General features: G+C 37.6%; 1 protein-coding gene across 4 annotated transcripts in view; it reads right to left on the reverse strand.

The window, feature by feature from the left end:
* Positions 1-2,064: 2,064 nt before the first annotated feature.
* LOC135213705 (uncharacterized) overlaps positions 2,065-27,103 on the reverse strand; it is a 215,365-nt gene continuing 190,326 nt past the window's right edge. Inside the window, exons 3-5 of one of the 4 annotated variants that reach the window (XM_064247811.1) lie at positions 23,230-23,365; positions 6,291-6,347; positions 5,467-5,605 (exon numbers count right to left, since the gene is read on the reverse strand). In XM_064247811.1, the coding sequence (XP_064103881.1) occupies positions 6,310-6,347; positions 23,230-23,365 (174 nt within the window). In that variant the 3' untranslated portion in view covers positions 5,467-5,605; positions 6,291-6,309. The other 3 variants (XM_064247813.1, XM_064247810.1, XM_064247809.1) reach the window with 3 other exon arrangements.

The raw sequence follows: 27,103 nt of genomic DNA on the forward strand, positions 1-27,103 counted from the left end.
TCACCTGTCCTCCCAAACAATTACTAGTATTGTCATTATGGAATTGGAATTGAATATAAAACTTAAACCAAAGACAAAGCACTGTAACCTATGAGGTCATTCAGCAGTGAAAGAGAATGTGAGTAAAGAAATTTTTAAAGGTGGAACAGGAGGAAGACCTCGTGGCTGCAATAAGAAAGAATAATTGTTAGGAGGGTGGAAAGTAAAATAGATGGAAGAAAATGAGGGGTGATAACTGTTTTTTTTAAGATTTCTTGTGGAGGCCTGCCTCCCAGGCCGCCTCCTTTCACTAGCTACTGTCTGAAGAGAAGAAAGACATGGAAGGTGACAAGGAAAGAGAGAATGAGGAATTCAGTGAAGAGGAGGATGAAGCAGTACAGGCATGCTTCCTCTGCCTTCTCCAAACACAGGTCGCTTTATCCTGAGTTTCCAACTTCCACAGACAAGACAAACATCCCCAAAGAGGCAGCCGGGAGTTGGTGAAGCAGATAGTATAGCATTCACAAACCAAATCCTGCAGCAAAGCCAAAGTCAGTGCTAATAGATCCTGATGTCCAAACCTGTGGAGAGAGAGATATTTGGTTGTCAGCTTGGCTGCCCTTAACCTACGTTGTAGTGAGAGTATGGTTAGATACTGAACCAGGTGGTGGTTTAGGACACCAGAATGGTGAAAAAGAGATACTGGCAGTCTGTCCTATTAAAACTGTTCGTGACCGAATCTACTTCCTCCTTGAACAGTCTCCTACTGGGCTGGTGACCCAAGAAACACTTGGCACAATAAGATAATGAACACAATCCTCTACTCTGCTTTTCTTGGCATAGTCGAGGTCTGGGCAAACGGCAGTTCTACAGCCATCCCTTTCTTATCCTCCACTTTGTAAAGGTTGCTATTCCTGTTTAATCATAAATTTTGTCAATTTTAATAATGTCACCTTGTAAATAATATTAGCTTTTTCAGTTTTTAATCAGTTTTTAACAAATACTTATGATTGGAAGGTGCGAGGAAGAAGAAAGAGAGGGAGACCAGAATATATGGAAGGACTGTGTGAGAGGAGATTTACATGAGACAAGGAATTGATGAGGCAGAAGCGCAGATAGAAATAGATGGAAACGGCTCATCCGAAACGGCGAACACCATATAAAAATGGGAAAAAGCTGGGAAGAAGAAGAAGAACAAATACTTATGAATGACTTTAGTTTTTTATGTATTCCTTTTTAAATTAGCAAGTAAACTTTAATTTTATATTTAATAAATGTGAATTATTTTTGTATTACGGACTGATGGTGTGTCAGGAAGGCACGAAACATTTCTTAATAAACTCTTATTGATCCTCCGAGTTCCTGTAACCCTACTGATGACTACACAACTGGTTTATGCACTACAAACACAAAGAATGGTGCTGCATTTTGGATGCAGACATAAATTCACTCTTCATTATATACAGGACACTTATGCTGATCATTCTTACTCAGGGAAGGAGGATTATTGGGCACCATAATTCCAAACAAGTTGCACAGGGGAAAAACTCTTCAGCTAATATTAGCTACCTTAATGAGTACCAATGTTTGTCTGCACAGTACGGTACTCCAGTGTAAGTACACTGGTATGGGTCATTTACTTTGGCGAGTTTGACCCCTTAGTTTGGAGTCTCCCACTAACATATTCTTCTTCTACAAATCCTTTCTTGAGTTTATTGTACCATCTAAACATTTGCCTTCCTTACAAACTTATACCTCTAACAAGCTCAGCTTTCATGAAGAATATCCACTAAAAAAAATGGTTGAAAAAAAAACCCATTTTTTTAAGCATCCTTCGTACCTATAAACAGTACAATGCTGTGGAAGGCATGTTGTAAGCACCCTACATAGAGGATTTCCTGCCCTTGGTAGAACTGTTCAATTCCCAGGTGGCTGCCACTCCAGGCTTATTAGTAGAGCAGAAATTTGCATCCAAGGAATATGAAAACTTAAGAAATTTTGGGGAAATGTCAGAAGTATTAAAATACATTGAAAGTTTTTTATTTGGAGAAATAATGTAAGAAATGATTGTAATGAAACAATATATTTCATATTCTTGACTGGATTTACTGATACGATCACAGAACTATAAACATACAAATCACTTTTATCATACAGGAGTAATATATTAAAAACATATGGCGCACAATCATACTTGCTGGATGATACAATAAAAAAACAGAAACTCACTAGTACCAGTTGCATTTCTTAAAGTGCTTTGTCTTCAAGAGTTTGAGTACCACTAAAGAACTGTACATTATGAAACTTTGACCAAAGTATTCCCCAGTTGTTAATACAAGATTTTCTTATGTTAACTTTTGACTTTTACTTGCACAATTTCTGCCAGACAACTACATATATTAATTACAACAAAAATTCACCTGCTGTCAAAATACACTTAAGGAATCCTTATCACTTTCATGTGTAGGTGGATTTACTTAGTGCAATATTGGCATAATATTAGGCTTACATTATCTAGCCATCTGAAATATTATTATTATTATTCCTCAAAAAAAAATGCAGAGAGATGCAAATACACAGATAGCATTAAAGGCAAGCAGCTTGGGTGTCCTGATAGAACAGAACAATTTAGAGAACACTCAGGAAGCCAATGACGAAAAGTCAGCTTTTAAAGGTATTAATCAACTGCAGTTTTACCTCTAACAGCAGCATTCAAGCCTTTTAAAACATACTTTAAACTCCTAAACAGAGACCACATCAGCATTTAATCTTTTTTTTACATTACACAACATTAAAACCATAAACAAGTGATTTACAGTTATCCACGTGACTGTGTATAGCAACTTCATTCCTGCATAGTGGAAAAAAAATGCAGGATTGTAACACATTAAATGTACTGCAAAAGTCCTGTTTTCTGCTGTGCCATGAACTTGAGTTGCTAGTACAGTGCTGTAACAAACTTTTTCACTTCCAATAAAGCTCACATTCTTTAAGAAGAAAGATCACTTGATTAGTACATTATCATCAACTGACTTTTTAGGGGGGAAGAGTCAAAATTTACCTGGCAAGTATTTGCACAAATTACTTTCTCTATGTACTCTATAGGAACTTCAACATGGAAGGATTTGCCTAACTAATGTACTGTAGTCATCTACAGAAGTCTTTCCAAGGAATGTAGTTTGATTTCTTTTGTACTATCAATGCAATAAAACACAAAATTAGCTAACTCATTTGGTTACCAGACATACTACCAACAGTGCAATAAACTCAAGACACAGCAAAGCAGGACATAAAATGCAATATTCTAAGTAAAAAAATTTTCAGTTGGAAGGAGGCTTTGTAGGCAAAATAAATTCAATTGTCAAATGTTCACCTTCTTTCTCAAAAGAAATTAAGAATTTTATATTTATGAATGGTAATGTAATTAACTAGCCAGTTATAGCTGTGGTAAGGAATTACAGCTCAATCATTCTTTGCCAAAGATGAATATTTTTCCTGAGTGTTTTACTTTGTAACTTCTAATTTAAATGCAATGTAAATTAAGTGAAGCAGTTACTCAACTCTCATAAACTGCCGAGGCTTAACACGAACAAATAGTTAACCTCAGATTCACACATATGCGTTTGTTATCCTTATTCCACACATTAAATGGATGACTTTCCTTTTACATATCAATAGGTTCATCAAACAAATTACATACATAAATTACATCACAAACATTGGTACAAAATCTGTATATGTAACCTCGTCCAAATTCTACATAACACCCTACAAATATTTCTTCAAATTACAGAAGATCATTAGCATAAAGAAGGTTGGCCCACACATTTAAGCGTAATTAATTGCACAGTATATTGTGAAATGGAACCTTTGTTACTGATACATTACACTGGAACCCAAGGAAAACTTTTCTAAATTATTCCTTAACGTTGGAAGAGCAAATGTTGGAGACTAGCAGAAATTAATGACATTCAGCCTACATACCAGAAACACAGAATAAATCACCCACAGGTCTTTGCAATTTTCTTCAGAAACACAGAATAAATCATCCACAGGTCTTTGCAATTTTCTTCTTCTAACATTATTCCATAAGACATTTTCTATATAACTGACTGGTAGTTAAACAATTCGAATATAGCACATCAGTAATGTATAAAATATACTTCCAAAAATATAAGAAAATCTCTGCTTTGACACAGTTTTCCACTCTCAACAGTATCTTTTCTCCACTATTTTGCTAACTTTTTCTCATTTCCCCCCTAAAATTGATTACAATATATATATATTATATATATAGATATATACAATCATGAAAATCAAAGATAAATGACATCACTGGTTGTTTGAGTAGACAATCATCACAATCATGCTAATCAGGAATCAAGGTACAGTTACAAGCACTTGACTATACAGTAATCATGAGTTTTTGCTGTAGTAATTAATGTAATATACGAGTGCTCAATGCCCTCAATTTCCATCACATTCACTCATACCAATGTTTTTCTTTGTTACAAATTACATGTTTCTATGTACAAATTACAGAGAAGCAAGAAAATGATGGCCCCTTATAAAGGAATGACCTAAAACAGCACTCTACCCCAAGAGGCAGACAGGAAAAATAGTACTGATGAGAATATAATCCGATAGTAAAGCATTATTACGTACAGTACATCAAAGAAGTCCACAGATGAAGCTAAAGAAGCCACACAGTTGGAAATTACAGTTATGAAGAACTTTCCCAAACAAGAGACTGTAGCATATTTAGTTAAATCAAAAGCTGTGCTTCTTTTTCGTTCTATATCGTTGTCATATAAGAAGTTACTGTAGGCCAGCAGTTAGGTTTAAAGGGTAATAATGATGATACTGGAAAGCTTAATTCAATGAATGAACAAGAATGTGTGCTTTACACAAATTGTTTCTTTTTAATTACATATGAAAACTAATGTAACAAAATATAAATCTCCAATAGTTCCCAACATATTAACAACCCTGCTGGAAAGTTTTAGCATATTATATTATATATCACAAAATGAGTAATATTTTTAATCCTTTTAAATTCTTTTGGAAAATAGCATATCATACATAATGGAGTCACACATTATACTCATTACATTTTCACTGGTAATGCTCAAAACATGGTCTGTCACGCCCTCTCTCGTTAACAACCCAACAAACAAATGAAATGCATATAGATGGTTCATTTTAGTGAACCACATATACCATTCAAATATTCAAACTGTCGGAAGCTTTTCCTTGTCCGCCCTATTAGCCTAACCTTTCCTGAAGGAGTGAGCTGGGCGGTTTTCATTACTGCATAGTAATTCTAAGGTTACTGTTCTCACCACAGAATGGAAACATTGCAACCTTGAATATTTCAATTGAACTGAGCTTCATGTATACAAACTGGATGACTTAATTTATTAAAAAAGCATGTCGGAAGTACTTTCGGCACTCCACGTGACAGTTTCAGATTCATCAGCTGGACGCAAGTACTCCTCCTCTGACCTCTCCGTTTGGACTGGAGGAGTGGGAGGAGAGGCTTGAACAGAAGGGGCTGTTCTAGACACACCCAATTCAAAAGAACTACCAATCTGGATCTTACTGGGGGTATAACTCGCCAAGCCACCTGTAAGAGAGAGGGACGGTTGGTTACTACATCTATAACTACACTAATATTAAAAAGCAAGCACATTCTAAAGCAAAGACAGCTTTTCATAATGAAATTAAACTAAGGGGCCAAACCCAACAAACCTGCGCTAACCATTAACCAACAGGTAGGTAGCTGCACTAAATTAGAAGCACACTTTAGTACAATGCTACAAAAATATAATTAATTATTCATATACTAAATTTTTCCCAAAAATTTTAATAAAAAGAAATAAGCCTACACTTGCAGTGCTTCTCTATACATAAAATGCACTGCAATGTATTACTTTCTTAAAAAGCATTTTATGAAGAAGGCAGCAAAGAAGCATAACATTTTAGACAAGTGTAGAATGCTGCTGTAGATGACTTTCATATCTGGCATTTAAGCTTCATATTGAAATATGTACTGCATTTTCTATAAGCAACATTACAGATAAACTGTAATTAACTCTCATTCACAGCAGTCTTTGTAAACACTGCCTCATAAAAGCTTTATTTAGCTTTCAATATGGCTTGTTTCATAGCCAATGACATCATTGTGTAGGATATCTTAGCTGGGAGTTGTGTTCAGCTCTGGAGCCATGCTTTTCAAGTCTTTAGAAGCAGGAGGAAATGGAGCTCACAGGCTGACAAGCAAATACAAGGCCAACATAAACTATACCTACAGATGATTTACAAGCATCCCTACAGTCTGGTGCTCTTGTAATAAGACTCTATGTCATCTGCAAGGAAAATATTCTAATATGGAGATCATAAAAACTCAAAAATAAAATATAAAAAAAATAGTTAAAACACTGCAAAGAAAGATCAGCTTAATTGGAAAAAGAAACTCCACTTTCTCAGAGATTGACCACACATACAATTTTTGTGTAAGATTTTCTCATGTCAGTTGCCCTTTTGAAATTGCTCTCCTCTGGGCCCTTCCATGGCACTCTTAATGATTCATGATAACTGACAAGGCCACAGCTTGCATTTTGAACAACAGAAGAGCCTTCTTTATTGTTTGGAGCCTGAACATTTAGTATCTTTGAGGTGGGTTTGCCTTTAGGCTTCCTTGGAAGTAAAGGTGGCTCAGTCTCAGTATTTACCCCTTCCTTAACTTTCCTGTTGGTACCCTGAGTAACAGGGGGTGTGGGAGCACTTTTTTTCTGCATTGTTGGACTGGGTCCTGTGGGAAAAGTTGTACCATTTCTGGTAGATAATGTTAACTGATTACCTAATTTTGATAAATTAAATTTTGAATCCGATTCCTGTGTCTCAAGATATGTAGGTGTTACCTCTAATCCTTCGTATCTATCCTGAGCATATTTATAGTCTGGGAATAACTCCTTAACACTCTTGGGTTCTTTAGTTTTAACTTTGCGAAGCCGTGGGATCCTTTCTGCATTTCCAGACTCTGCAAACTTACTTATTAATTCAGCATGAAGCATGTTTTCTTTTCCTACATGCTGCAAGTATTGAGTCTTCACAGCATGTTTTCTAGAATGTGGTTTTACCAAAGTATTTAAGGCTGTGAATGTTTCGGTTGAAACTGCAGGCGATTGATTAACAAGTTCTTTAGCTTTTGATTGAGATTTATCATCTTCGTTGATGGACACTGTCCCCTTCTCTGGGAGCACAGCAGTGGGTAGCTGACTATTAATCAGATTCTTCTGTATCTCTACAGGTGATAATGGTGATGTTTTCAAGTGTTTGTTAATTCTAAAGGTAGATTTAATGGAAGTCTCTCCTTCAATATTCTTGACAGTGGGCACTGGAGAATCTTTCTGAGTCATAGGCACTACATCAGGAATTGGTTGATAAAGTCCCACACCATTTTCTTCCTCGTTTTGAGACTTCTTGTTGGGTTTAATTTCAATGATGTCTGTCTGTTTTGACTGTGATGAATCTTTCATAATATTCTTCAGTCCTGTTTGTCCTTGCAGAGCATTTAGTGTACTTGACTTTACTGCAGTGTCTATTTTATTTGGTAAAAATGTGCGAGGTTTTGGTACAGGGCCGGGCACTGGGGGCCTTTTGACAACTACTTTTGGCTTTGTTTCTCCCTTTGTTGGTTCTTTATTACCAACCTTGAGCACCTTATTCCCTGGTATGGTACTCTTATCTATTCCTGGATGCTCACTACATGCATCTGACTTTATAGCAGAAGAGGAAGGCTGAGGTTGCCTTCTCGATTTCTTGCCAAATTTGACAGATCCCATTTTATTCATGCTATCCCTTGGACCTTTGACTATATTAAGACTAGCCCTTTCTATTTCTGCATTAAAACTATCTGTGCTACTGCTGATGTGGGAATACTGGTTGAAAGGTTTGGGATTGTAAATGGAAGACAAAAAGGCACAGGAATTAAAGGCTGGGGTATCGGGGGAAACGATGCGCACTGGCATAGGAGGTGAAATAGGTGTTTTGGCACTAGAAGTTTCAGACGCTGGCCTTGAAGTTGATCCCACGCGTATGGTGACCGTGGAAGTTCCAGTCACCATCGGTCGCTGAGTTTTATTACTTCCAACCTCTGCATTAAATAAAAGTAATAAAGTTCAAGTCGTTAGAAAGAAAATTAAAAAGGAAATCTGAAACAAACAGCTGGTAGCAAAGTATATAAATTACTGAAAAGCAATGAAAACTGTAAAATAGCCAAACATAATTCAGCTAAAAAAGAAGAAGAAAAAGTACTGTACATGCTACCCTGAAACTCCCTCAGTAGTTTTCGTACATACACGACTGGTATATGGAATACAACCAATTAATTTCTTCAACCAAAACTGTTACAAAACAAATAATTCACTCTCCTCTGAGAAAATGGTGCAAAAAGATACTGTTTAGTAATAGTTTAGTACATAAAAAGGTTATTAGTATTTTTCCATCAAAGGCTAAGGATAAAATGTTATCCATTGGTTTTTGTGTCTTTAACCAAGAACTTGAGTAACTTATATACACACAGTACACTCAAATGCATACTATGCACAGAAAAGGGAGAAATATGGTACAATGAACGCAGAATGTAACTTCCAGCATTAGTACTAAAAGCAACCACAAACTCAGGTTTATTTACATGGATGATCAATATAAACTAAATGCTGTGCAATTCTGTTCAGCTGACAAACACTAAATTGACAAAAGGGTAGCTATAAACATCACATGAAACAAGTAATAAATTATGTTCTTAAATTCACATTTTTGCAAAAATCATGTCTTCACAGATGAGTAATAAACTACTGATATTAGACAAAATGTGGGGCTAGGAAATGTATCAAGATTGAAACAATAAATCCAAAAACTGAACTTACCAATGAGAACCAAAATTAAAATGTGCCTGTGAGACCAAGACAAAATACCTAGCTCACCAAAATTAAATCATAAGTATCAAAATCTAAACTCACCAGTAGAAAAAAAAAAAAACTTTCAATGGAAATTATCTGCTTAAATAAAACTTACCAATGGGTATCTTGAAAATGATGAGAATTGGTTGCTTCTCCTCCTTTTCTGGGAAACATTCCACTTTCTTTTCAACTTTCACCTCAGCCATTTCTGAACTATTTCTTACAAATATTATAAAATGCTGTAAACAAATTCAAACCAATCAGAATTGAGAACACTTAAGATACTACTACTGTGATATATGCAAGTGTGTTGCTCTTCCCGAATGTCCAAGTCATCCTGTTTATCAACATACATATATTTGTTAACATTGTTTGACAATCTTTCCCCTGCAAGACCTACATAATTCAGACAGAAAATGCCAATAACCACTAAAGGCCACATATCTTCATGAATTGTCAAGAAACTTGACACAATAAGATGGTAGTCTATAAATATAATGAACTATGAGACATGTACATACTGTACTTAGAAATGCACAACCTTCAGTTGTAAATGTAGTAACCTTGGCTGTGGTTAGCACCTTCTCAACAAGCTTAAAATTCTCATCACATGTCAAACATTTGCAAAATTTTTGCAATGACAGGAGACATGACACACAAAATTACTGAAATTTGAATTTATATACGAGTTACTTTAAGATAATGATATATGATAGTGACATTGTGTGAGTTACAATTTTTCATAGTCATTGTTTTAAGAGTATGAGATAAAAGTACAACACAAGGTAGCTGACCTACCTACATCTGTGCATACATATATTCACTAGATAGTCTTCAACGTATTTCATTTTTTCTTCAGACTCTAAACAGATCCTCAAGCTGAAATATACATGAGCATAAAACAGAATACTTGGTATGCTGGCTCAAGCCTACTTCATTTGTAATTTTATCAAGGAAAGGCTATGGGCGTAATGCATTACAGTGGCATTCAGCCACATGCGGTGCAAAAGAGTATGCCATTTCATCTGAGAGATATATTGTATGGAAAAATGGCAAAAAAGATTTTGTTGTTGTCAATAACAGTACTATCAGATTGTATCCCAATTGAAAGCATGAGGAAGATGTCTCTCACTAAGTGATGAATCTGAATTGTCTGTTTCTTTCGACTGGATTATAAACACTGTCTAGTATGTATAATTTTATTAGCATGTCAATATGTGGATCTACAGCTCAATTGACTATTTTCATTATTTTCTGTCCAAAATATGTATGGGAAATTTTACTTTTTGGTTTCCCGCTTCCCAAAAAACCAAATCTAAGTCATTTTAGAAGCCAAAGCCAATACCGTACAACTTTTTTATTTTAAAAACACAAAATATGAGCAGCATATATGGAAATACAAAGAAAATTATTTGAAGGCACCTGGATAGTCAGGCGTGTTCCTTCATGTAAGGATTCACGGTCTTGTGGAACCTACAGAATGTCCAGTCTAAGGTCTAGAGAATTCAACTTGGTTCAGTGCCCCCTCATAATTATGCATGACGACTAAAAATAACTCATATGACAAAGTTTCCCCCTCTCTCTCTCACCTTACGGGCTGCTGAATAGCAAGAGCCCATGCCTGCATAAGGCTGGCTTAATCTAATGACGCACTAATGCAAATTCCTAACTGCTCTAAGAGTTATGAAAAAATTATGCAAGGACTTTTCTTTTCTGCTTAATACCTCCACATCTTCCAAACAACCCCATTAACTTGCTTACTACAACTAAACCATCTATTTTCCTGCAATATCCTTCCTTTTCTTTCCCACTCTCCTCAGAAATACGATCACCGTTTCCGTATCCGCCTCCCGTCAACATCATGGACCACTGTATCAACTAGCCCCCTTTCTGTATATAACTATTTAAGCAATTTTCAGCCCTGTTTAATCCAAATTCACCTGTTAACTAGGAAATGCCTTCCCAGCAAGAATACCTTGATACTAGACAATTTTTCTGTTTCCTTATGAGGGAATCATCCATGTAGAGGACTGGACATAAAACCAAAGCAAACAAGGTAAGTATTCTTACTCTGGATATCAAAAGTCTTGCTTCTTTTATCACTGTCATTATTCACAATATTTATTCCTAAACAGCTTTTCCATCTTCATCACTTCCAATTGCCGGCAGTCGGTCCCACTTGCAATTAGCCAAGTGAACTTTAATCTTACCCTTTCAAGCATGTACTACCGCTATCAGCTGTGTGTGAAAGACAATGTATTAAATTAGGCTTCTTATTAATCCAAGTAGAGAGAGAGAGAGAGAGAGAGAGAGAGAGAGAGAGAGAGAGAGAGAGAGAGAGAGAGAGAGAGAGCTCTAGTTGCCATTTTCAACCTGATCCTATTGCTTTTTCATTTCTCAGCTCGATTTTCCTCAATTCAGTAATGCCTTTATTCTCTGGAAACTTTCGTAACACGACTTCATGAGGAACACACTCATTTTGAATAATAATTACCATCCATGCAATCAACCAACCGCCACCTCAAAGCCTCCCCCACCCCACCCCCCACCTCTCAACCGAAAAGCCACAGGGCGGAACAATACTTCCGGCCGGTAGTTACGCCGACAATGAGCCATTTTCCTCCAACATTGACGAAGGACAAACCTTCGACGCAAACGAAAGAGGAAATCACTCGAAATGGGAAAGCGCTATTTCACACCAAGACTATGAAAACTATTGCCTTAATTTCAAAAGACAAATTGGAAACCGCGGGAGGGGAGACACTATGAGAGATTGAAAAGTCATATTTTAAGGTAGTGCGCTATGCACGATTAATTCGCCATGCACGATCTCTGGCCGTGTGCAGTCTTTGAAAGCAAACATAAAAGAACATTGCTGTTAGTTCCCAGAAATGTAAGTATAAAAAGAACCGTGAAACTCAAAACACCCTCATAATCGCCTAATATGTTTGCGAGATCACAATCTCGGGCGAAACGTTAAATTTAGCACAACCGCTTCAAGTTCCGGTTATGGACGTCATCGAATCGTGATATGGAAGAATGGGCTAACTGGCGTCATCGTTGCACCAGAAATAACCGGTGAACAACACAACCAAAGTTTGTTATGGAGGAATGAGCATCTAACTTCCACTCTGAAGTTAATTTCATAATGAACGAGAGCGTATCCGATACAAATTAGGATTATTCTTAGTAGTAGTAGTAGTAGTATTGAATATGAATCTAAAACCTACAGAATTTTTCACAGATTAACTTCTTGTCAGAAAACCAAATGGCAACTTTTTTAATAACCGTGGTCTATACAGTGTGCCTTTTAACAAAGTTCGCTAGACCGATTCGCTGTAATACCGGGAATTCATACATTATTAACATTTGAATAATACCAACGCATTTCTTCTAACATCGCTGTAGGATAATAATATAAACATTACTTCGGCTGTTTTTATGACTTCATTCACACATTGCACAGTTTTGTAGGCGTAAGGCTTCTTCCACAATGTTTGAACATTTAAAGAATTTTCTTAAGCAGATAATGTCATTAACCTCAAATGCAATTAACTATGAATGATTGCACAGTAATTTACGGGTAAATGAGCAGCATCGATATCAAGAAAGTTAATTTAATATTAAGAAAATAGCAGTAATTGTACTAGAGTAACTGATCATTCGTCTATGTAGTCAAGTTTTAATAGGGCTCCTTAGCTTGATTTTCATGAATTACTCTTATAAAATTATGTGATGGCCTATGTTTACGGTTTTCCTCCATGGTCTATGATAATAAAGATAAAGAATAAAAATAAACTATAATAATTCAAACTTTCAGCCATCGTAAAAACAATGCTCGTAAAATATCTTCAACATAATGGCTAACTTTCTAACTCAAGTCTATGATAATATTTTATACAAATAAAAACTTGAACGATACAAAGGAAAACTCATAAGAAGCTGCCCTAATTACACTGGGAAGGGTACTGTATCAACTAAACGTTACATCATTTTTTTCCTTCGTAAAACATCCGTTAGAAGTAAAAATAAAAATTTCATGCGTAGTGAACGAGACCCTGCAATCAGGTCGTATTACGTAAACGGCACCAAGCAGAACGGAAGTCATTTTCGGTCAAATGTTGTCTTATCATCATCATTATACGAAGGCCAACACTGTCTGGTATGTCTTGGCCTGTTTCTGTTACTCTGATGAGAATCAAGTCTCTCTCTCTCTCTCTCTCTCTCTCTCTCTCTCTCTCTCTCTCTCTCTTCTCTCTCTCTCTCTCTCTCTCTCAGATTCATAGTGCAGGTGTACACCGTACTCAGTGGCGTGATCGGTATGGTCTTGGCATGCCACCTCGGTGGCCGCGAGTTCGATTCAGGGGCATTGTATTGAGGTGTGAGAGATGTGTATTTCTGGTGATAGAAGTTCACTCTCGACGTGGTTAGTCCCGTAAAGCCGTTGGTCCCGTTACTGAATAACCACTGGTTCCATGCAACGTAAAAACACCATACAAACAAACAAAACACTAATATTTAGAAAAAAAATGTTAAGTGATGCAATGACTAACAACCACCACACCCAACGCAGTCAATACATTGCGTGGTAAAGTTCTAGGAGAAACAGTAGAGGTGTCTTGGTCTAATTACGAACAGGAAGCTAGGCTAATTATAAGCTATATATGTATACACGACGAAAAATAAATGACAGCTCCCCAAGGTTTAATGAGACGGCAGTACTACATCAAAGAGCATAGATATTTTCTTTGCTGTTATATGTACACCAAGAGAATGGAACTGGTAAGAAAAATAAGCAAGCAAATATTATACGTTCATTTCAGAGTGAAAGGTGTGCGAAGAAATAAAGGACTAGGCCTAAGGCTACCTGTTATAGTAGATTCACATCAACCGTGCATTTGATGTCTAGGCCAGTAGTCACTTACGACGCTCCTGATTGGCTGTTGATAAACCAATCACAGGGCTGTTGACTCTCAGTCCCTTGAGTGTTCACAGGCAGGATGAATGTTCCACCTCTCCTAAGGGATAATTTTGAAAGACGTATCCCTCAGGAGAGGTGGAACATAAATCCTGCTTATGTGAACTTTCGAAAGAGACGGAGTTTCCAGCTCTGGACTTATCAACAGCCAATCAGGAGCGTCGTAAATGTGAATTTACTATAGTACATGAGGCGTACGGGGGACTGAAAAAATAAGTTAATGATTATCCAAGATGTTAAGAGATCAACGAGTTCCGAGACGGTCTGCTCGTGTTGGATAGCTTAAGGATCAGATCGTCTTGTACCAATTCGGAATGGTGCCGTGTCAAGGGAATTCGACGAGCTGCTGGTAATACTTGTGAACATGTTGTGTTATGGACGTTTTCTGTACGGAGAACTTATCCTTGATTTAAGCAATTATCCTGGTTTTCAACAATAAAGTTTTATGCAACAGTGACGGTTTTTCTGTCCCCTCTTGTAACAACGCCCTCTTATTTTTTTATCTTCTATTAGAGGAAATATACAATGTTTTACCATTTTAACAGAATTACATTCTGAATTTTATCCGATGAGGGTATTATTGTCTTTCTTGTAACAATACATAACGCCCTCTATTTAGGGTATACTGTTTATTGTTGAAAAATATATAAGCACTCCAAGCATAACACAACAGAAATTCGCCTCAATTTCAACAATGAATAACCATTTACTGGCAGAAATTTGACACCGAAAGCATTTCAACTATTAATGGCAGAAATGCAAATATCCTAGGAATAGGAGCGCTTATGCCAGTAACAAAATATGGAACAGTGATAACCATGCAATTACATGACTAGTTTACGCCCTCTTTTATGGGATGGAAATTATCTACAACGACAATGGCGTTTCACAAACGTCACTAGCTGCTTTGCGTCACAAAATCAAGATGACAAGAAAATTAACATCGGTCTAATTACAACACCGCGAATTTAAAGAAGAGGTTGGTAGGCAGTGGACCAGAACGAAACTGAATTTGCTTACAGCAATAAAACATAGTTAGCTCCTACGACCTCAATATTATGTATCACGACACAGACAAGAACAACACTGGACTTCCAAAGATTCTCTAGCCGTACGTGACTTCCGAACCACGTCGAGAGTGAACTTCTAACACCAGAAATACACATCTCTCACTCCTCAATGGAATGGCCGAGAATCGAACCCGCGACCACCGAGGTGAGAAGCAAACACCAAACCAACCTTGCCATTGAGGCGCTTCTTGGCCTATATAAAAAAAAAATTTCTTGGCCTATATCAAAAAGTTGTATTGTTCCTCCCCCACCCCATCCCACCCCACAATAAACTGCAGGCGTACCCGCTTCAGATTGGTCAAGCAACGGTATGGTCAGAAGTTCAACCATCTGTCGGGTCTTGGGTGAATTAGGTATCATCAAATTGGCGCGAGATGGCGATGAACATAGTATGTACTTTCCGAGTAAAAAAATAAAATAAAATAAAATAAAATAAAAACTTTTCCGTCTACCAGCTGCTAAGCTAAAACTTCCATTGTGAGGTACAATTAGTGATACTTAAACTATTACTATTTCAAGATTCAAACATACTACTCGAAACATTAAATAAACCTTGTAAACACATTTTCAGGGCCTCTATAAGGATTGTTTAATATCCTTACAACGTTTGTATAAAGCAGTTAAAAGGTAATTATGAGGCATTTATAAAGCCTATTTAAGGTTCTGTACAGGATTGTACAATGTATGTTAAAAGCAGTTAATAGGTAATTATGAGGCATTTACAAAGCCCCTTTAAGGTTCTATATGGGCTTTTTGTGGTTTATACCATGGTTTTTGAAGCTCTTCCAAGGCTTTTATTGAGGTTTATTTCAAGCATATTTTAAGGCTTGCACAAACCTAAAAGTGTACACGAAAACGGGTACTTTTTAGGTGTATCTCAAGCACTTTTTAAGTTTGGGGCTTGAAGTTCGCAAGCTTGTAAAGTACGTTCGTTGTCTGATGTCCTATGAACATTCATTTTCTGGGGGGTAGTGGTCAAATTTAGCGAGGTGGTCATTTGGTCGAAAGCTTTGCATTGCAAGACATCAACATATTACATTACTGGAAATTTAATGACAGGTACTTAAAGACGTTAGACAGGACTGAATAACTATCAAGCTTAAAAAATAGACGCATTCTTATCTGCTTAAAAAAGCGAAGCCAAAGTTAAGTCAAAAGTTATATCTAATTCCGTGTCACGACCGCTTCTTTCTTTGTTGTATATTTAATACCGAACATATTTACTGCCACACTCCCATTAAATTCTGAACAAGATGTATTGCAAAAATTGTCTAAATATATTTTCCACTGAAAATATATGCGCTGTTACACTACCAACCTGCCTGTGAATACTCTAGTAGTTCAGCCATTCTGTCCGTGAATATATTTATGCATTGCAAACCTGTCAGTAAATGTGTTTATGCAATAACTACCTGTCAGTAAAAATATTCATGCATTGCCAACTATCAGGGACACTATTACACGCATTGCTAGGCAACTTGCAAAAAAAATTTTGCGCACTGTCAAGCTCAACTTACTACGTGATAGAGAGAGAGAGAGAGAGAGAGAGAGAGAGAGAGAGAGAGAGAGAATCAAGTCCTACCAGGGAGGAAACGGTAATTAATTTATATATTATAAAAATTGAATTGATACTCGAGAAATGTACAGATACACCTTGACAACATTCAACGACTTTTGTCATATTTTTAAGTTCATCCCCGAGGGCTGGTACTAAACGAAGAGTCCCGTGGAGGTGGTTTTCTGTAGAATTACCCATAAGCCTATCAAATGTCAGGGAGGCCTACGAAGCCAATCCAACCAGTGCATGAAATTCTTATGACAGCAACCTCTCGCTGCTCCCCATATGACCTATAAGATGCCCTTTTGGGCCAATATTTTAATTAAAAAGAGTAATATGTTCACTGGCTAAGTAGTTTGAGACTGAATTTACGACGATAAAATAAAAACCTTCATAAAGCCTTAATAAATCGCTCTATCACGCAGCCGCAACACCTAAATATATAACGAAGAGCAACACACTTTCAGGATGTAATAACGTACGCACAAGAAGTCACAAAGCACAAACATATTACGGTTAGGGTAATTTTTTTCAGAGTCCGCTCGTCGCAAGCAAGGCGCCACTAGGCAGCGACCACCGCCGACACTTACCACACTTCGACAACAACTGACTGAGAGTCAAGTTTATTCCCACGAGCGTTCCCTCCTTCCTTCCACCATCTGTCCTCCCTCGCCTTCCTCCTCCCACTCCAGCAATTTCCCAACTCGAACATTTTTCCACTATTTTATCTCCATTATGATTAAGCCTCATTGTCAAAGATTTAAACATTTATTCCTAGCATCTCTGGCGGCAAATTAGATACAGTTTTAACAGTTTCACGTAGTTCCCAGTCACAAAAGTTACCTATGATAATATTTGCGAGTTAAAAACTTGCTAGTTTTCTTGAATCTCTTCAATTTACCTCAAATGATGGTCAGTCGAACCAAAGATTAATTAAAACAGCTATATGTTTATTCCTTGTACACTAAAAACTGTTATACAAAGAATTACCAACAGTTCGCAGTGAAACTGGATACGAAAATCTAACTCGTGGCTACTGAAGTATAAAGATTATATACAGTCGCACCATCACCAGAAGCGAATTTGTCTTTCTAGACACTTTGCTGCCTCTTCAAACACTTCCTAAATGACGAAAGCTCTTCGTGTTCTCCCTAATTGCCACCACTGGCTTTCCCTTTTACTAGAACATAAAAATGGATTCTCCGTTCACCTTGTGGGCTTTATTTAGCCCAAATATCGTCTTTGCTTCCGGTGTGACGTCAAAACAAATGGAAGACACTCGACAACGGCGACAGAGAGCGCCTCAGTGGCGTGGTCGGTATGGTCTTCGCCTGTCACCTCGTTGGCCGCGAGTTCAATTCTCGGGCATTCCATTTAGGGGACAGCGATGTGTATTTCTGGTGACAGAAGTTCACTCTCGACGTGGTTCGGAAGTCACGTAAGCCGTTGGTCCCGTTGCTGAATAACCACTGGTTCCATGCAACGTAAAAACGCCATACAAACAAACAAAAAAACAAACGGTAACAGAGGGAGTGAGTAACACAGAAGTGGACAAAACAAGCCCCTGGGGATTTGTTTTTTCTTCTTCTTTTCAAAAAGACGCCGGGTGGAAGGTCATGATGATTTCACCCACCAATGGCGGCCTTGGCCACAACCAATATCGTTCTTCAATGTGAGTGCACATATCTCCTGTACATGTAAATCCTGCAGTATACTAAGTACGTAACTATTCTACTTAGTGGCCGGTAATAAAGTCACAGAAAACACGTCACAATTTTGGATAGGGGAAAAAAGGTCACATTAATTCACAGTGTTTTGTTTATGGTTTTACAGTAATCCCCTTTAAGAGGCTGGTACTAAACACGCCGCAAAGGTGGATGGATACCGGGTTAAATACCGTGGAGGTCGCTTTTTTTTTCTTTCATTTGAAAAAAAATAAATTTCAAAGTTCATTTTACAATTCAATACATATACAACATATGTAATTTATGTACAAAATCAACAAATACATAGTTCTCATATTTTGTATGCATCGATATACTTAAATTTACTATGTACATACGTGCATATCACTCAGGGAAAAGATTAATGAGACTTTTTTATCTGTTTTCTTTCACATTATGTGCCCTGTGCCTAGGCCCACCTGAGACTATAAACATACACCGTCTGGCTAAACAAAAGCAGATTAATTGAATTACGATCCTTAACAGCCAATCTCTTCGCAAAGGCAACATCGTCGTTAACCTACCACACACCTATTTACATCAGCAACTTTATTTCGGCATAAACCAAAAATTATAATGGAAATATAGGAGGAACCATGAACCCTGAGCGGTGTGAAAAGGGGATAAGCGAAGCCAAATGATCTTTATCATCCACCCTTCAAATAAGAAAGAAACACCCGAAGACTAACGACCTTCTAATAAAGAGTTAAAACACAGAATAATCATGACTCGTGTGCATTACTATACAAATGGCTGATGGCGAGAATCCTGCGGGGGTGAAAACGAGCTGATCATTGTCATTAAAATCAAAATTGCCATCCGGTTCACAACACAACTGGAGAGTCATTCGCCGAGAGGTGAGAACGACTCGCTCCATTGTCACTTCGGCCGGTGAGAGCTATATAACTTCCCCCAAGGTCTCGTCGGGTCAGAACTCCGCACTTAAAGACCTGCAGCGAGGTCATGATTCGCATTTCGAGACATTTTCACGGACTGTCAGCTACGTTACTCCGAGGGCTTCGTCCACGTGGATTAGTCCTACACCATGCAGGAGGCATTTGCTGCTGGCTTCACTGCGTTGCGTGACGTCACAGTAATTAGACTGACACTCGTGGCGCACCACGCAGGCTTCGCCCAACCATTCAGTTGTGGCGATTTTCGAAATGACTCCATTTTATTTGTCATGTTCATTTTCACGTGGATACAACATTGAAAGGTTGTAATTCAACTTTGCACAAACACTTCGGCAAAATCCAAAACCTTTTATGCATTGTTTCAAAATCTGTCTTGACTTGTCAGTCTATGCTATTTAAGTGTGGTCTATTTAGTAACTAATTTACATTACACAAGTGGAGAGATTTTCCTAACCTTAAATTATTTCAACGTCATTTTAATATATGATTCACGTAACTTTCGGTGGAGAGATATGCTATAAGCTATCCCAGATAATTCTGATACAATATCATTATGGGATTTAATAGCAGAATAAGTCGAGAGAGAGAGAGAGAGAGAGAGAGAGAGGAGAGAGAGAGAGAGAGAGAGAGAGAGGAGAGAGAGAGTATTGTCAAATACTTCCTAATGAGATCCCAGAACCGTACCATATGGTTTTGTTAAACCCAAGGACTTAAGTTCTATAGACCTTGGTTGGTTAAACCATTACGTCTGATACGTAGATGAAAACACGAGCTATTTAAATTATATAAAAATCATTCCCGAGTTCAGGATAAGAAAAATTTACAATAAAACCAGCCGCGAAAACACAGAGACTATCATGCATTTACATGCATGACAGAGTAACCGCTCTAATGGAAAAAAAAGTGGTAACAAATGACACTTATGAACTCAAAAAGCAAGTCTCTGAAGGTTTTTGAAATCATTTCATACAGTCCCGAAGGTTCGATTCTGACAAAAGCATGGGAGGCGTTAGTGGTTTAAAACAATTTTTCTCAAACACTGATTTTCCAAACACACACAAGAGGCACAAGGTAAGCTACAAACAATCCATGAAATGCGGTGGACAAACTGCAAAATAACTTGCACGAGATACAGACTTAATTCCCAAGACTCTCATAAAGGGAGCATCTAAACTAGTCATATAAAAAAACACCAAAGCGGTTACGAGAACCGGATGATTAGCAGCAGAATGTCCGCAGTTCAACATCACAAGACACCTCGTTGTCTCGTTAAGAGCCATATGGAATGCACTTGCAGCCTTATGCCCCTTGCTACACAACCCGACACATTGACAACAGACAGCACACACAGTCATTTCTTACATCGTTGATGTCATCTGCTCCGTTAAGAAAAATAAAACATACAAGGCTATTTTCTCTAGCCATACCTTGGACCGTCGAAGATCTTCACAACTGCTCGAATTAGATTGCACCATACAGTGCAATTCTGTGGACTAACTGCAGTACTGCAAGGTGAATGAATTGTTAATGGTCTTCACATCTGTTGTTTTTCCCTACATTCTCTGTTCCTTTCGCTAGATTCCTACCATTGAAGTATCCAACTTTCCACAATTATCTAAAACATTCTTTTGTACAAAATGCCTCTACGTTTCCTCCATCTCCCGCCAAATGCATCGCAGCACCATTCACTCAAGTGCAAATTTACTATTATTTTCAGCTATTACAAATAGTTGTTATTCGTCGACCCCTTTTCAACGCCAAGTTTGCCAACTACACCTAACCCCGAACGCCCACTCAGCCCCAGTCGTCTGTGTTGGTTGCTCTGAGTTCAAAGGTCCTCAAGAATATGCTACTCTCTGTCCCATTTTACCACACTTAGAACGAGGCTCGTGCTGGCATAAGGCTGACTTAATCTAAATCAATCCGTTGACCCTCTTTAAAATGGCAACTATTTCATCATTAACCTTATCTAGCCCGAGACATTTAATAAATCATTACTTTTTATCATAGTTATTTTTCTTTAAAAACTCCAAATTGATACTCTTTCCTGTCCGCATTACTTTCTACCAAGACTTTCAACTAACATTCAACTTGTTTACAGGCATCTTTCGATACGCTTTGCAGTAACAGTTAAGTAAATAATAAAGGCAAGCACAACGTACGCGTCCACCATATTCTCGAAAGGGTATCCACCAAATTCCAAAATGCTGACGAGTATGTTAAAAACTTTCCTATTTACACAAACTGCCTGTCATTATGGAAGTTTTGTTAATCATCACCAACAACAGCCACATTATCATAATCGTAAAATGTGATACATATACAGAACGAATTTAGAATTAAAAAAAAAAAGTTTACAGCAGAGCAGCTTATTGCCCATGACCTCACACTACACAAGTTCTCAACTTAACCAACCCTTACTAAAAGTATTACCTATAAGGAGGGGGAGAGAGAGAAGGGGGGGAGGGGGTGTATTTCTCTCACGAACCCCCGTGCAATCTGGGCAATCTCTAGCAACTAAATCTATCCTAACAGTACATTCCTTCTCTAACCCTATCTAATAACACAGAATAATGACAAAAGTACCTTTATACATAATTCGAGGTCACGAAAATCCTAATGGGCTATAAAAAAAAAAAAACACACAGCGCATGCATGACCCAGAACAACCTGTGTACGTGATAGGTTAGATGGAAACGCCATCCATCGTACACTGGAATAACTAGGGATAGAACGGTCGGTGGCTGGTGTTCACTAAAGAGTAAAACTTTAAAAGTTTCGCGTCACAGTAAACAAAAGTTTCAGCTTCATTAACTTTCGAAACAAGACCATTTCGTACGTTCTAGGACATGCTGTCGACTTTTTTTTATTGGACGATAGCTTCATTAAAAATAACACTAGGCTTCGGTCCTATTACTTTAAATGTTGATCGTGATATGACAGTCTCTGACAATCATGCAAGTTACTACAAGAGAAGAAAGAAAAAACAAAATGGTATCCCCCAACTTTCCATCCTACACGCATTCGAACTCCATTTTCTGTTATTCACTTTTGAATATAGAAAATGGAACTTGAAGCAGTAACGACGTTAGTTACACATGATAACTATCCAGATGCAACAAACCTGCTCTTTAAGTAGCAAAGAACCAATATATCCAGAGAATATCTATACTTAAATACGCTTTGACTACTTTCAATTAAAACGGAAAGTGTACTTGTAAATTTTAGAACGAACTGAATTAAAGAGTTTGATTTGTGGCACTTGGGATAATTCTTATAATGAAATCTCGGGAACCAGATCTGATAAGGTTGTGAGTGTCTGTTCCGACGGGAATACGAACCTATGACTCCGTATATCGATTATGTGGTCATGATCTCGATGAGTGCAAAAATCTTTGTTACATAAAAAAAATTCATGATTTGCTTCACATACCCACATAGGTAGGAGCTGTGCATTATTATATTTAAAGTCTTAAATCCCGTAAAATGAAAAAAAAAGACTTCCCTTCTCTTCGTAAAATACTTACTTATGGATCAAACTATGTAAACTAAAATCGACCAACATAATCAAGTAACTGTTAAGTTCAAATCCGATACAATGGATCTAAAAAAACCTACAACCAATACCTACGACAGATTACAAGAACTCATTTGGCACAATGGAAGAATGATTTCACAGTCAAATGTTTCTTTGGAGGATATCCAATGTAAATTAATAAAAGTGGCAGGGAAAAAAATTCCATGCTACAAAAATTCTTTCCAAGACAATACCACTAACTGGGTTCATTCTTACCTTGCTTTCAGTTACTGGAAACCAAAGTTGATTACTTCAGACAAACCTTACCAAAAGTCCTCCGTGGCGTGGGTTCCGAACGCACGAATGACTGACTAACAATCAAAAGTTTTAAAATAACAACAGCCGTAATGTCACTAACAGAGGAATCCTCTTTAGCCTAAGTGAAATTGACGTACATATCAGGTAAACCGTCTACAGTATGCGTCCTCCGCAGGGAGGCTAGACCTTGCCTCTAACAACGTACCATGAGTAGCACTCGATGTGTCAGAAGTGCCGGTGAGGTCGGTGGACGTGGCTGAAAATGGCAGGTTCTCCTCTATCAAAGAGGCTTCGCTGGGGTACTCGTACGTCTGCGCAGCATCGTCGAACGAGATGGTTAACTGCAGGAGGAGAGAAACACTGATGTTAGAATAGCTTTAGAAATAGTAGCACTTCAACTTTAATTCCTGCGAAAAAAATAGTAAGTGTAGAAAAAAGGAAAATGGACGGTCTTTACAATTAGAAATTTTTAAAAAATTATCATTTGATCTTGGAGTTTTTAGGCTGTGGTCTCTAAGTCTCCTTATAGATTAGCCTAATACGAAACTCATGCTCCAACCCATCGCAAATTTACTGTTACTGAGATATTTATCGTCTTGTGTTTATTCGTTACCAATCATTCCATTGAGGCTGATAGGCTAAACAGAGCTCTCATAGGAGTGGTGCTGGTATCATATAAAACTTTACATAGTTAAAGAGACGAACGTCAGAAACGATTGATGAAAACATTAAAACGCTGCAAAAGGTATATTTACGTCCAAATTCAAAATGGTTTAAAGTAAAACTTTATCATAAAGATTATATACAAACAGTAGCTAATAATTAGCAGAACATAAGCCATTCTTATATATCCATATATGTGAGTGAATACTATATATATATGTATATATATATATAGAATATATATATAATATACTTATATATATATATATATATTATATATTAGTATTATTATATATAAAATAGAATAAGCATAAGAGAACTCATACAACACTCCCCATACAATCTTTGGAGTTCAGATGGTTACTTTAGTCCACCCTTATAACGTTAAAGAAAACGTGCATCGTTTTCTTTTCACGAAGAAATTCAGGGTAGACGTAATTATATTTACAGTCTTCTCCCCACACGATTCAAATAACTCATTTTCCTAAAAAATAAATAAGCTTTTTCCTAACGCAAATATGCAAAGTCTGATATTTAATTGTTGGATACTAACGTATATTCAAAATAATTTTAAGGCTACCACTGTAAAAACACATTACTGACAGTATATTCCTTGACATGAACACTTCTGTCTCTAGATCATTTACCCTCAGCAAATACTAAATAATAGAAATACACCTAAACGGTTGAAAATGCTTAATATGATAGCAGCTCAATATGATTACAGGAAATATTGCAATAATGTATAAAGACTTAATGGGCAAAAACTACTCTTTAACAAAACATCTATAAAGAGATCGACAGAGTCAGGATCTGAAAGGCATAACTGATCCCTATACTAAAGGAACTATAGTATGTAAAAATGGAAGACCAATGGTAACCTGGATGAGGGCAATTCAACGGAAGACTTAAATAAAATCAAAGTGAAAATACACAAAGCTTAAATGCAAACGTGACTACTGGTAAGAGCAGTAACGACAAAATGAACACTAATCCTTACCAGAGTTCCTCTGCTGATCATCTCTTAAATAGAGGGACTCCTACTTTTAAATGATGGTCTCATTAGTTGTTCATGCTATACAGTGAATTACATTTGACATTTATGGAAAGTTTTCTGTTTATTTATTTTTCTCTTAATGAATCTTTAATACTGTCTCAATTTCAGGAGGAGGAGGTGGAGGTACTTGAGAGAGAGAGAGAGAGAGAGAGAGAGAGAGAGAGAGAGAGAGAGAGAGAGAGAGAGAGAGAGAGAGAGAACGTTATACAATCTTTCCCTCTTTTTGAAATCATATCACAGCGAACTATAAATCCAGGGGTCATAAAGTTTCATAAATGTTACAAACTTTGGCTCGCCCTCTCGCGTTAATGTCAGGAACTCTGCAATGGCGTTAATTCTCCAAGTCGTAAACACCCTCGGTCCGCCATTCAAGAGTTTCCGGAAGAAAAGCTATTAAGCATAATATTTCGGACAAAAAGAGTGTTATAATTCTTCGAATAAGACCAATATTACGGTCACAACAACAACAGCAACACTTTTAACAATTTCGAGTCCCAAGGGGCATTACAGATTCCAAGCGAAAGCGTAAGTGGTGTTGTTCGTATCTTTGCATTAACCAGATAAACCTCGTCACAAAATTTGTTCACGCTTCTCGTATTAAAATCAAGTCTTGTTGTTAGATTAAATCAGGCTAATAGCAATGTACCGACGTAGGGTCTTGCTTATAACGTAAGCTCCCATAAAAATATTTTATCAATGCAACTGAACTGGTCTACAGTTCCCCAGGTGGAAAAGCTTAAAAACCCTTGAAGATCAATGGAAAACTTCTCGAACTTATAATAGAGAAAAAACGAACGAAGAATAATAGCCTTAATAGGTCCCTTGAAAGTAATTTTACCAAACCATAACTAAAATCCTTCTTTACTTACACCTTCTAACCCTCTTCATTTCAGACACTTCCTCAGACCTAATGAGCACCCAACCTCCTCTCAAAAGATCCTGTAACATCACCCTATGGCCCACCACCTCTCAAACCCTCTGCTAGAACGACCTAATCTCTGAACTGCTCGGATGTATTTTCTTTCTACTAGCAAGCAGACTTTGGTATCTAATTTCTTCTTCCGTTTTACATCGTACGAAGTAAAATAAAGCTTGCCAATTCCCCGTCATTTCCCTTCTTCTCAACAGATCTAGGGTACATAAATGTATTACGGCTGCCCATTCCGTAGGCCTCTAGCCGAAAAAAAGAGGGGGGGGGGGGGCGGGGGGGGGGGGGGGGGCTTACTGTTTTCCCTTTCCCTAAAAATTTCCCAAAAGGATTAGGCAAGATCATGGATGAGTCACGAAATTTACTGGAAGTCGGCCAAAGGCCAACTGGTCGATTGACTTTTGGTGGTGACCTGTACCCAGGATCAGCATCCAGGGCCAGATTTTGCCGTTAATTCACGAATCATTTTACGAAAATTGTATGAAATACAGCGTCATCTACAGCTTTGTAGACTCATACCAGGATAACCACAAGCAATTAACCGACAGCAAGAACGCAATTATAGATTTAGATTAACACCAGATGTGAAGAGTTAGGCTAATCGTACGGTTAACACCCAAACTATAACGATTTAACTAATCAGATGAACATAGGTCATAAACAGTAAAAGCCACAACGTCGAAACTGGAGGAAAGTTCCTTCATAGATTCATGGGCATTACGACCACGAGTCAATGACTAATCCTTGACATTTTTGGGCGTGGCGGAAAACCGAATCACGAGCAGGTGTCAATTTTCTTCTGAACTTCTTGGAATTTCAAACAAATAAAAAAAAAAAAAAAAAAGCAAAAAAAAAAAAAAAAAAAACATGAAAAGTGCAAGTAAACGTCCCGTACAATATCACGATGGAATTCCGTACCTAAGGATTCATATCTGCAGTCTCTCTATACGTGTGTGTGTGTGTGTGTGTGTGTGTGTGTGTGTGTGTGTGTGTGTGTGTGTGTGTGTGTGTAAGTGACACGACGACCTTATGTATCCTTTCACGTCGAAGTTTATACTCTTATAGGAACAGTTACAAAAACCATCACAAACAACAAGAGTAAACAAACACTAAGGCAACGAGACTCAAACGATCTTCCATGCTGCCTGACCTATTCCCCGTTCCTACAGTGCTGTCTCCCCCCCCCCCCCACCCCCCCCCCCCCTCCCCCTTCATTACCGCTCATTTTCCATATATGATGATAGGGAAGAAGAAAGGAAAGGATGTAGGTGTATGTGTGTGTGTGTGTGTGATGATGTGAGAGAGAGAGAGAGAGAGAGAGAGAGAGAGAGAGAGAGAGAGAGAGAGAGAGCTGCATTCTTTCACGGAAACTTCTCTTCACGAGAGGAAGAAGAGACAAGCACAAAAATGGAACTGGAGGTGGGATGCTTG

This window comes from Macrobrachium nipponense, chromosome 43 (assembly GCF_015104395.2).
Source record: "Macrobrachium nipponense isolate FS-2020 chromosome 43, ASM1510439v2, whole genome shotgun sequence".
Taxonomy (NCBI): Eukaryota; Metazoa; Arthropoda; class Malacostraca; order Decapoda; family Palaemonidae; genus Macrobrachium; species Macrobrachium nipponense.